Raw genomic sequence first — 12,304 nt, 5'->3', positions numbered from 1 at the left:
TTTGTTTTGGACTAACGTCACGTCACTCACTGATCGTTTGCTTCGTGTATAACGTTAAGTAACTATGGCGGGCGCACAATTAGCTAGAGAGATACGGCATTTAGCCAATGAAGTCGATAACCATGCATCAAATGACGGTGTGTCATTCAGATTAGGTGCGTTTATTGATGTTTTATTACAGATTGACGGCGAGATAAATGACAAAGTTCTCCCTCGGTTGTTAGCCTCTTTGCAGCACATTCAAAGTCTGTGCGAGTCAGAGGGTGCTATGGTGGTGTTACAGTTCAACTGGTGAAAATCATAAAGCACAAAATGTAATAAGGTTTAACTACACAGATGAGCTTGTAAACCGAAGTCGCAAGCTAACGCTTTGTCAAAGTGATAGTTATAAGCAGCCTTTCGGTTAGTAAAAGCGTAAAAATTTTATGTAACAATGTAAATGAATTGAGACATAGTGAACTTAAGTCACAAGTTAACACGGTAGTAATGAGCATCGTTCTTTCACTACAGAGGCCATCAAATGGAAACCATTCATTCTAAAAAGACGTGGTTACTAAACGGTACTCGTAAACTTTACTACATTTCATAAGAGATAAATAACACAGAGGTCACAAGTTAACACGGGCATCTTCCCTTGATTCATCCAGCTGCATATTGTTGTGTGACATTTTGATATTATTGCAATGATCTGCAGCAACTAACCTTCCGAAATAGCTTAGTGTGATTGTTACCGTAGTGACACGCTGCCTCGCTTTATTGTACGGGTACGAATCCCGTGTCAAATCGCTTTATTTATTTTTACACCTCGCTTCAGCCGTTACGGGCGATCATACCAATAATTTGCAATCTTAACAAGAATGTCAAAATCATGTAACAAGAAAGTCTGTGTGTATTAGACATCTTACTATTAATTCGTCTTGTGCTTTCAGAATCGACGAATCTGCTGAGGTTGTTCATGCACCTCTTTGGCAGAGGACCTGTAATCGGAATTTGGTCACCACTTTAGCACCCTCTGACTCGCACAGATTTTGAAGAACTTTGTCATTTATCTCGCCGTCAATCTGTAATAAAACATCAATAAACGCACCTAATCTGAATGACACACAGTCATTTGATGCATGGTTAAATGCCGTATCTCTCTAGCTAATTGTGCGCCCGCCATAGTTACTTAACGTTATACACGCAGCAAACGATCAGTGAGTGACGTGACGTTAGTCCAAAACAAGTCAAGAGTAATCGATCAAACGCTTCAATCTACGCTGAACCAATAGTAGGCAAGACCAACCCATCTAATTATCATACAAGACACAGAAAAGTAAGAATAAATTCAAGAATAAATAAATAAAAGTGGAAATAAATACATGCGATAATAAATAAATATAAAAATAAATAAACGTATAAATAAATATATGTAAAAAATAAAAGGAAATGATAAATAAAATAATCTAAAAATTAAAAAATAAATAAAATAATAATAATTAAAAAATGGACACAAAAAATAATAAATCAATTTAAAAAACGAAAAAAAAGTTAAAGCTAAGATCAATAATAGCTAAAACGAATTACTTTGTTTTATCAAACCATTCATTCCTTTATTTATTTTCATATTATTACATTTATTCGTTTATATATTTATACATTTATTTATTTATAATTTTTGCAGGTTTAGTCCTCCATAGTCATTAGTGATTATTTGTTGAACTATAAATTCGTTTTGGTGTTTGATGAATACTAAAATAATTTACAGTTAATATTTATACAATTTTAATACTAGTCATATTTAAATGTAAAAGCATCAACCATAATTTACATGAATTAAAAGTTTAAACCTTGAGGCAGAATCCTAATATGATGGCTCAGACTCGCTCTTCTATCAAGGTATCCATCTTTCAGTGTGTGGTTGACAGTCCTTGACAGCATGTGAGCTGCTCTGCAGTCAGCACAGACAAACCTGCTGAGTGAGAGTGACAGGACACTGTTTGTCTTCATAGGGGCTTCCAACCTGTGATAAAACACAGGTGTTCTAACAGTATGTTCCCACATATGGTTTTGATCTATAAAGGTTACTTGCCACAGGCTCTGAAAGCAACCTTTTTCAGATATTGTCAGAATATGGAAACTTGGACTGTGCTTAAAATGCATTTTGTCAAATGGCATACTTTTTGAAGAAAAACACTACACATCTTATCTGATTTATGGTAAGTGATATTTGCTTTATATTTGTCCAAGTTGTTTGATAAATTGATTTTTATTAAAGATTGTTGATTGGCTGGTGGTTGGTGTGCCTTACAACTGTTTATATTATCCAGCTGTATTGGCCGGTAGACTTTTTCAGGCACCTAAACATTTTTTTCCCATTTCATTTTGAACGCACCTTTACTAAAAAAAAAGTCAAGAGTGTGTGACTGCCTTGCAAGTCAACAATATGAAGAGAAGTTCTTCTTTGAAGTCTTTCTGGTCGTCAGAGGTAGGTTGTTTAAGTTCATCAGTGGTTAGAGGAACAATTTCACAATTTGTTGATCTCTCTGGTTTAATCTTCATAGACATCTGTGTAAATTCACTGACTATGCAGATTAACACCATTGTAACTTTAAAAACATTTGAAATAAAAAGTGAACTACATACAATGAAAACATATTTCAAAATACATGCAATTGTTAGAAGTACATAGAAATGATGTCCATGATACAAATGCGTTGTTAGAGCTTGTTTTAGATGATTGACTCGCTTTCTTTATTTCAGAGAGAATGGGACTCGGTAAACCTCCAGGGCCTGCACGGATCCAAATCCATGCCCAGTCACTGTACAGTGAAGAGGACGTTTTCAGGAATCCTTCAGCTTCCTCGGCTGTCCCGTCGATACTCTGCAGGACTTCCTGACAACAGAACAGCACCCAACAAGGCCACGTTCTGCTTCGAGGTCACCAAAGGGCTGGAGGCATCCTTAGACACTCTGCAAAATTCCCGGTAATCCATTTATTTGTTTAAAGGTTTTGACTTAACGGAGAGCTAAAGATAAAAAGCGCTTATTAAGCAACAACAGGTTTAGGTTTTCTACGTATGATCTGCGTGTATAGTTTTGTGGTTTACGTCAGACGAGGTCAGTTTTTTTCTGGTTGGTGCAGATCATGGGCCTCATTTATAACCGTTACGTACGCACAAAACATGCCCTGAAACAGGCATTAGACGCCCCTTGTCTCCAGAATGTGTGTACGCATGGGTCAGAGTTTGCGTGCAGGTGCGCAAATTTTTCCGTCAAGTTTGTTTTTATAAATCCCATCTTTTGCGTGGGAAGTGGCGTACGCCTCTTTCAGGGCATGTTTCGTGCGTACACAACGGTTATAAATGAGGCCCCTGCTCAGTTTAAGAATGAGGAGTGACTTGTTTTTACAATCACATCTTGCATATGTGGAAAGGTTACATTAATTTTGCACTGAAACAGATTTTAGTTGATAACGCAGTATCACAAAGCTGTCTGTCTCTCGTACCTGTTTTCAAAATAATGGCATTTTAAATGTCAGCAATTTAATGCCACGTCAGAACAGTCTGTATTTCTATGTTGTGTATGTTTTTTTGGGGGGGGGCAATAAGGTATAGTTCCTTTAAAAATGCTATCTTTAAAACTTGGCTATTTTAGCATTTGCTCCAGCAATGGGCAAATTCAGTACATTATTTCAGCATATGATGCGAGATGCTGTGGTACATTGTGAAAATAATCACGACTGAAGGACACAAGTTTCTTATCGAAGACTTATGCCTGCATAAAAAGTTAAACGTTGTGAATAAATCATTGCAATTAACAAATTAGCATCCATGTCCACAAAACAATTTTTATTATACAGTATATTATTAAAGGCGCCGTTTTTTTTTTATTAACAGCGGCCACTAGCGTTGTATTATAGATTTGTCACAAATCGCTCAGTCCAAACACGACGGTGGCCACCACAGTACAAAAAGATGTCGTTCTCATGTTGACGCAGGGAAGAGATTTTGCGGGCATTATAAAAGACTGTAGAAAGAGCTATGTCTTATGTATTACATAAAATAAAAGGTTTGTGGATTTTAAGTTTAAAAAGAAGGATAAAAGTCAGGCAGGAGCTAGGACCTCCGTTAATATTATAAAGTCTTTCCAGCAGAGACGCGTTAGGACCCGCGGTACTAAGGCTTTTAGCAGAGATACTCACAGATATCTATGGAGATACTTTCCAGCAGAGAGTCGTTGGAGAGAAAGATCGTCTAAAAATCACCCCCGAGGAGATTGCTTTGATTCGGATAAGTATGTGAGTAGCATTGGTTTTTCTGTTTGTTAGAACCAAGATATGTTGTTGTTGTTGTTATTGTTCTAATATTAGCTGTGTGACGGAGCAGTTTTGAGCGTCATTGTTTATCTGGAACCGCTTTAATATTGTACTCGTCCAGATACGCGAGAGCGCGTTGGAGCTGAAACTGGAGAGCGAGCGAGAGCACGTTTTAATCTTTTACTCAATGATGAATAAACTTTCAGTTAATCCGCGGGTCACATGCGTTCCGCACCGAAGAGCACGATCCGTACGGATCTTCCCGTGATCTGTTTCACCACGATACCGCGGCAGAGAGGAAGAAGAAACGCGCGTTGTAGAGTTGTTTGTCCGTTTAGGGCTGCTGTACAAAACATGGCGGCGAATTCAATGTATGTAGGGCCGCTCTGTATGTAGATATAAATAGCTTATTCTAAGGTATTAGAAACATAACGGTTCATTATGTAAGGTCTTTATACACCTCTGAAGAAATAGTTTTGTATATTTTATTGCATTTCCGTCAATAGATCCTCCTAAAAACGCCGTATTGTTCCTTTAAGGGAATGTAATGATGATCAACATGTTAACATTTACAGACAGCAGAGGGAGCCAATATCTCCCCAAAGGCCAGAAACAAACATCCCTGACAATGAATCAACAAGAAACCAGTTAAAACAGATGCATAAATATGTGCAGTTTACAAAAATTCTTTTTAATAAGTTACAAAACTTACTTTCCAGCATAACATTTTTGCTTTTGTTTAATGATATTCTTATGTTTAGAAAAATGTAGCTACAAACAATTTCACACAACTGTCGTAAAATGAGTAATACCTAGGACCTCAATCTGTTTCCTTTAACATATTGTATTTTGTTTTTGCATACATAATTCATCAAGCGGGCAAAAGATCACAGGGAACCTTTCTCCCCCCCCCCGATAATAAAAGCCCATGGGCCCCATGATAGAGGGCCATCGTGACACCAGCCGTGCTCTCTGTTTGACTTTATCTGACTTTTCTTTTTATAGGCAGGGCATTCATGTGATTTCTCCCGGTAAACCTAGAGCATGTGAAAGGCTTACGCATCTCTCGGAGGAAATCTGAACGCCATGATCTGTTCTGTCTTCATTGCACTAGTATGTGACGTTGGGTTTTCGACATGTCAGGGGACTAGAACAGGAAGTCATTATAGAGCAGTAAACACTGGACTTGCTCTCTAATAGGGCTTAATGTGGAGGCGGGGCTCTATCGTGGGGTCCGCTCATTGTAAATCAGACTTCCATATTTAGTCTGTAAGAGGGAAGGCTTCCAAGTTATGTAAACAAAGAAAATTCACGAGGGGAGATGTTCCATTGCTGTGATGTCTGGCTCCGTTGTGATCTCTGAAGCAAGGCTGGATTGGTGGGTGAGAGATGTAGACTCGCAGCTCTGTGGTTAGTGTGTTGATACAGCAGTGAGGTTGACCGACCCATGCCACATCTACCCACTTGGCAGACAGTTGTGAAGACACAGGAACTCTGCCGTCATGAGCGATGTGCTCTCAGAGAGCTCTGAGGAGGAGAGACCTCAGAGGCCTTCTTATCTCAAGCTGAAACCTAAGGGAAGCTCTCCCAACGGCTCTCCCAAAATGTCTCCGCGGGACTCTCCTCGCAGTTCACCCCGCAATTCCCCTCTGCTCTTCCGGAGGCTGATGATGAACCGCAGCATCGCTTTGCAGAGACGCTTCACTCTGGCTCACACTCCAAGGTAGGATCTGAGTCATCTGAACTTGGTGTTTGTCATGATGTGGTTCAATGTGAGGGTTGGCCACCGAATTCACCTCAGCTGTGATCTTACCTCAAGGCTTCGCTTCAAAAAGACACACAGGAGTCTTATGGCACAGGGACCTGCGTAACAAGATGTCACAAGGCGAAGTTTGCAGCTGCTTTTAACACTTGCCCCCTATGTGAAGTTTGTATCAATGGTACACTTCTAGCTACAATTGTAATCATTAGAATCAAGGAGGTGGTTTGTCTGCTGTGTGGAATCATGAAAAGATCTCTTTGTGTGGGAGGATGTCTTGACCTGTTGTTTATTGTCATCTCAGGGATCAAATGAATTCAGCTGTTTTTGCGGCGTTATACTTGTTGTGTGAAGAACAGTGCAACCTTTACGTATAATGTATAAGTGTGTACAAGGATCTGTATCAATCTGATCTGACCCTCACAAGTTACTTCTGTAGGTGTAACTCAATGTCAGAGAGGTTTAATCATTTTAAGTAATATTTTTGACCGGTTTTGAAACCAGTTTATTCACATTTAACCGTAGGAAGCACATTTTTAGGTTGTTTACCATGTGTTTAATGTTTAATGCTAGGTAGTTAAAGTGATAGTTCACCCAAAATAAAAATTCTTCAAAACCTGTATATAATTCTTTCTTCTGTGTAACCCAAAAGAAGATATACAGAGAAATGTCTCAGTGGTTTTGTGTTCATAGTGGAAGTCAATGGGAGCCAGTGCTGTTTGGTTACCAACATTCTTCAAAATATCTTCTTTGTGTTCTGCAAAAGTAAGAAAGTCATGCAGGTTTAAAAACAATTATTAAATGATTAATAATTTTCTTTTTTTGTGTGTCTGAACTATCCCTTTAAAAAGATGAAAAGAACTATGGCTTTATTCGTCATGTTCCGACCCAAGTAGCAGATTCTTTAACAAACGGTGAATAACAGAAAAGATAGATTAGATGTACTGTAAATGTCTTTTCTTTTTTTTTTGCAATTGCATTCACAGAATTTACACTCTTAAAGAGAACGTTAACATGCACTACACTGTGACAAATGTGGCTATTATATAATGCAAAACATATTATGTTATAAACTCCAAAAATGGTTATAAACCTTTTTGAAAGCTGCGCTTTTAAAAGATGGGGCCAAATGACATCTGCAAAGCCTTTGTTTTGGATATGAGACAGCCTCTGTTGCTGTGTCTGTTAAACTTCTATTAAGATTTGAGGAAGTCAGAGCCTGACACAAAACTGTAAACATCCCTCACCATACATGCGCGTGCGCGCACACACACACACACACACACACACACACACACACACACACACACACACACACACACACACACACACACACACACAATAATTGTTGAGAAATAATCGGCATACTTCACAGGACGTATTATATCTTGCAACTTTAATGGTACTAAGACACAGACGTTGTTTTACTAATTTATTGACTGATTACAATAACCAAGTATTGGTTACTGGCCAAGAGCTGACAAATGCACTCTTAGTTGTTTATCAAAGAATAAATCTGCAAGGGAAGTGTTTCAGCTGAAACGTTTAAACACGGGTCACAATGTTCATGTCAGCTAATTTGTGTGATGTAAGTGGAAAAGAGTTGACCTGTTCTGTTTCACTATCGTCTATCTAATGGAAATTTAAGCAAAGCTGTTCTTCTGGTTCTGTGTATAGTTGAACGCCACATAGGTCAGATCTGACTTTAAATACTGCAAAGATCTTATAAAACAAAGTGTGTCAAGGATTTTAGTGAAGTTAAACTGTTGGAGAATTATGGCAGGATGGTGTAGGACCAGGAAAGATTAAACAAGCCGTTTGTCTGTCAGAATAGTGTCCGTAGGAGATAAAGCAAATCAGAGCAAGACAATTTATTTCCGGTAGTGTTGGGAACTTTAAAGTGTTTTTATCCAAATGTTAAAAAATGTTAACAGATCTGTTTGGCCTTAGAAGTGTTTGAAAAAATCTAGTTTGAATAATTTAAACATAAGTTTCATTAATTCACTAATTCAAACTTTTAACGAGCAAATTGTGACAAATACTTTGACCCAAGAAAAAGTCAGTATTGAGTGATCTGTTTCTGTAATACGCTTTACCTACACTCTACTTGCAGTACGCGTCAAACTGCATGTGAAGTTCCACGTTCATATAATTTTTTTAGAGAGGAAATATAACTTCCTCTGATTTTTTGCCGTCTTATTTACTTAAAGGGGACATTTCATGAAAATCTGACTTTTTCAATGTTTAAGTGCTATAATCGGGTGTCTCTACCAACTCAGAAACCGTGAAAAATGACAATCCAGTAACTTTGTTTACGTGAGCCTATCTCTGTAAGCCTGTGAGAAAACGAGCCGTTCAGATTTCGCTCGCTTTCTGACGTAGGTAGTCGTTCTTATTATAATATTACCGCCCCCTTTTCTTAACGTGTCCACCCATGGCGCTGCCACCATTTTTGTTTCCGCAAGCGACATATGTGAATTAGTTCCGACACCATGGCAAAAGTAAGCAAAGCATTGTTGGCTGCACAGAGCAGCACAGAACACTGTTCCCAGCCTGACAGGAGAGCAATGGATTTATTTTGTTTTCAATGGAAATCTACGAGACTGAACGAGGCAAAGCTGCAAATAAAGACATTGTAAGTACCGTTATTTTTTAAGTAAGACCTCAGGGACCTGTGGTAACTTAAAAGTAGGTAAAACGTCATTGTGAAACGTTTGTCCGTTCACGCAAAGAAAGTAATGTGTATGGCTTGTAAACACGCAACGGGATTGTCCTGTGTAACGTTACTTTCACTTAGAGAAAACGCGATGCGTTTGTCTTGAGTATCTTCACTTATAGATAGCAGTGTGTATGGTCTGTAAACACGCGACTGGTTTGTCATGTGTAATTTCGCATGTAGAAAACATGACGCCTTTGTTAGGAGTGTGTTCGCTTTTAGAAAACAATGTGTTTGGTGTTTAAAGACGGAAACAGCGTTTCTCATTCACTTTATGTGACCCTTCTTTTGTCGATGTAAGCACAGGCTCACAGCCCTGGCTGAGTTTACTGTGAAAAGGGGGCGGAGACTAGCAGCTCATTTGCACTTAAAGAGAGACACACCAAAACAGCGCGCTTCTCCTCACATGCAAAACTGGGCAATTACGGCATGGTATAATAAAAGATATGCGGTGTATTTTGAGGTGAAACTTCACAGACACATTCTGTGGACCCCTAAGATTTGTATTACATTTGTGTAAAAGTAGAAAGAAACCTCTCCTTTAACAATACTACTGTACTACTATTATTTGTTATTAGTACTAATGTTGTTTTTACAAAAGAAATTCAAAGGTTGGGCTAAAATGTCTGCATGTCCATTTCCCCATCTGTTTTAGAAATCCATATATTCATATCCAATTTGGGTACAAAGCAGCATTGATGTACCAACAATCAAACATTAATTTACAGAATTTGTTTAGAATAGAATATACCTTTATAATAAATAAACGAAATAAGCCAGAATCAAGTAACAATGTGCAAAATAAATGTGTTATATACTAATATAACACATTTATATTAGTATATAACAGTTTTGTGCACGAGCAAAGGAAATTGGCGTGCGAGCGGAGAGATTCGCGTGCTCGTATTGCTCTCGCCTTGTAATAATGCGCTCGCGACATTTGTCATTAAAATAACGCCATAGTCAGCGCCCTTCGGCGTCACCTTTGAACGCGCAGGGCACTCCTTTGGCGTCGTTTTTCGACGTGAAGGGCACTCGAATTTCACCGTCATTATGAAAATGTATATTAGATATAATTTGCAATGATGATGTTTCGGGGTTTAATTTAAGTTTAATGGCCAGGATAATTGTGTTTACATGACACTATTCAGATAGTTTGAGCAAGTAATGTAACAGTGTATTTATCGTAATATAAAACACATAATACAAGCAGTCACAATGTCGTTCAAAAATACAGATATTCCAAGGGTACCAACGCGAAACGATCGATTTGTATTTGGAACAGATGCGAAAGCGATCACCGTCCGCCAATCTCAAATCCAGTGAAGAACGAGGTTCAAGATTTGCCGCCAGAGGAAGTTACGTCAGCTTCGATGCCATTGGCTGTCCCGTATCTCGTGACCAATCGCGTGATTTCGTTGGTTTTGAACGTGAAACGGTATTGGCTCCCACAACCGACTGCATCTAGCTGTTCCGGCTTATCATTAAAAATGGGTGCCGACCTCATGCATTCACGGACACGCACGGCATCTTCATGTAAAGTTATCTTACGGCTTTGGTGCAAAAAGGTGTTCGAAACGAGTTGTTTGTTATGTTTTGTAATGTTTTTGGTCAGTTTGTGCAATAAATACCCCTGAGTCTGTACTTTTATTCGCGTGCTGTGTTTTATATGGCTGAGAAGTGGTTAGGGTTAACGTTAGGTTTAGGGTGAGGTTGGGGTTAGGTGCTACAAAATTAAAACCATAAGTAATTATGAAATACTAAGAAGTGCACGCATCTCGGTCTGGAGCATTTAGAAAACAGCAACGCAGTTCCCTGTTCGTCGAAAAACGACGCCAAAGGGGTACCCTGCGCGTTCAAAAGTGACGCCGTGGGGCGCCGGATAGACGCGATCTTGCGCTGAGTCATAGCCAGACCTTGCGCTGAGTCATAGCCAGACCTTGTGTTGAGTCATAGCCAGACCTTCTGTTGAGTCATAGCCAGACCTTGTGCAAAAATGTCCCACTTCTTTACATCATAAATAGCGCAGTGCATGCCCGTCTGCTACGCCACTGCCCATATGACCAAAATGACATGATCCCCATTGCATAACACCTCTGCGAAGATTCGACTGTGAGTAGAAGAAATCAAGGGCTAATTATAGTCCAGGCGAATTGCGCTTTCGTTCTGCGTTTTGGGGTAAAACGAAGCTCGAGTTCTTTTTTCGGGTTTGCTGCAGCGAACTAGTGAAACGAATTGTCGTTTGGACCAGATTTTGTTCGAAATCAGGTCACAGACGGTCGTTTTTCGATTTCGAATGTATGCAGAGCCCTTCAGGCTCCTTCGATCGAAGCATCGAATCGTCGACTATTCGGGGTCACCCCTATATCCAATAAAATTATTTAATACATTATTGCACATTTATTTGTTTCATTAAATTGTTATTTCAAACATTATTTAAATATTTTTCACATTTAATGTAATGTACGTTTATTTCCAACAGTTAGACTACTGTACCATATGCTACCAGTTTATAGGTAAAACTTTAACTTATTTAATTCTAATGTTTTATCTCACAATTTAATGTGAAGGTGTCACACTGCAGCACTATTATGTACATAGAAGTAATTGATTTAATAATATGAGGAAAACTGATTAGCAGATTTCAAGGATCCAAATAGAGTTTTTGTGTGTCACAGCACTCCACTATTGGTGATAGAATATTAGACTTTTAAAACTAGTTTTTAAAACTATTTTAGAGTACTTTTTATAAGTTCACAAAAAAAACCTAAAACCGGCCCGATTAGATAATTAAACATTTTTAATTAAGGATTTAAAAAAGCTTTTTTGTGCCCACTAGAGGGTGGAGCTGAGTACATTGTCCATACTTTCCCCTGTATTGAAATTCCTGTAATTTGGTACCTGAGAGGTAAAAGGTTTGTGTGTTTTTTCCAGTATTATCTCACTGTCACAGAACATCTAATCACTGTTATAGTTAATGTACATTCTATAGTCTATAGTTTATAATTTAATGATCAGTTTATTTCAAAATGTTTTGATAGAAGCATTAGTATAGCAAAGGTATAGTCTATAAGTACTAGTTTAATATAGTCTACTCTGATGAGTTTGAACAGGTTTAGGAGTTTGCGATGCTCAGTTTGGGGTGTTATGTCAGGGTTCCTCATCTACTGTATCTTCTAAACATGTGAAACAGTGCTGCTGAGTTCCTCTGGCACTCTCTCTGTCTCTCTCTCTCTCTCTCTCGCTCTCTATCTGTCTCCCTCCCATCTCTCTCTCTCTCTCTCTCTCTCTCTCTGTCTGTCTGTCTGTCTCTCTATCTATCTGTCTCCCTCGGTCCCTCCCATCTCTCTCTCTCTCTCGCTCTCTATCTGTCTCTCTCTCTCTCAATTTTCAATTTCAATTTTTCAATTTCAAGGTACTTTATTGGCATGATTGCGTGTTCTTACAATATTGCCAAAGCATTGAACATATAACAAAACACATACAATAAGTACAAACATTAAACTAAAATTAAAATAAAAAAATAAAAAAA

General features: G+C 38.5%; 1 protein-coding gene across 5 annotated transcripts in view; it reads left to right on the top strand.

Annotated features, from left to right (window-relative positions):
- Positions 1-1,592: 1,592 nt before the first annotated feature.
- Positions 1,593-12,304, top strand: part of pde4ca (phosphodiesterase 4C, cAMP-specific a) — a 50,359-nt gene continuing 39,647 nt past the window's right edge. Inside the window, exons 1-3 of one of the 5 annotated variants that reach the window (XM_057333251.1) lie at positions 1,593-2,198; positions 2,392-2,467; positions 2,743-2,966. In XM_057333251.1, coding sequence (XP_057189234.1) covers positions 2,426-2,467; positions 2,743-2,966 — 266 coding nt within the window. In that variant the 5' untranslated portion in view covers positions 1,593-2,198; positions 2,392-2,425. Of the gene's footprint in view, positions 2,468-2,742; positions 2,967-5,525; positions 6,021-12,304 lie in introns of those variants that run through there. The other 4 variants (XM_057333250.1, XM_057333252.1, XM_057333253.1 and 1 more) reach the window with 4 other exon arrangements.

This window comes from Triplophysa rosa, linkage group LG5 (genome assembly GCF_024868665.1).
Source record: "Triplophysa rosa linkage group LG5, Trosa_1v2, whole genome shotgun sequence".
NCBI lineage: Eukaryota > Metazoa > Chordata > Actinopteri > Cypriniformes > Nemacheilidae > Triplophysa > Triplophysa rosa.
The sequence above is the reverse complement of the archived record's forward strand: the minus strand, read 5'-3'. Positions and strand labels throughout refer to the sequence as shown.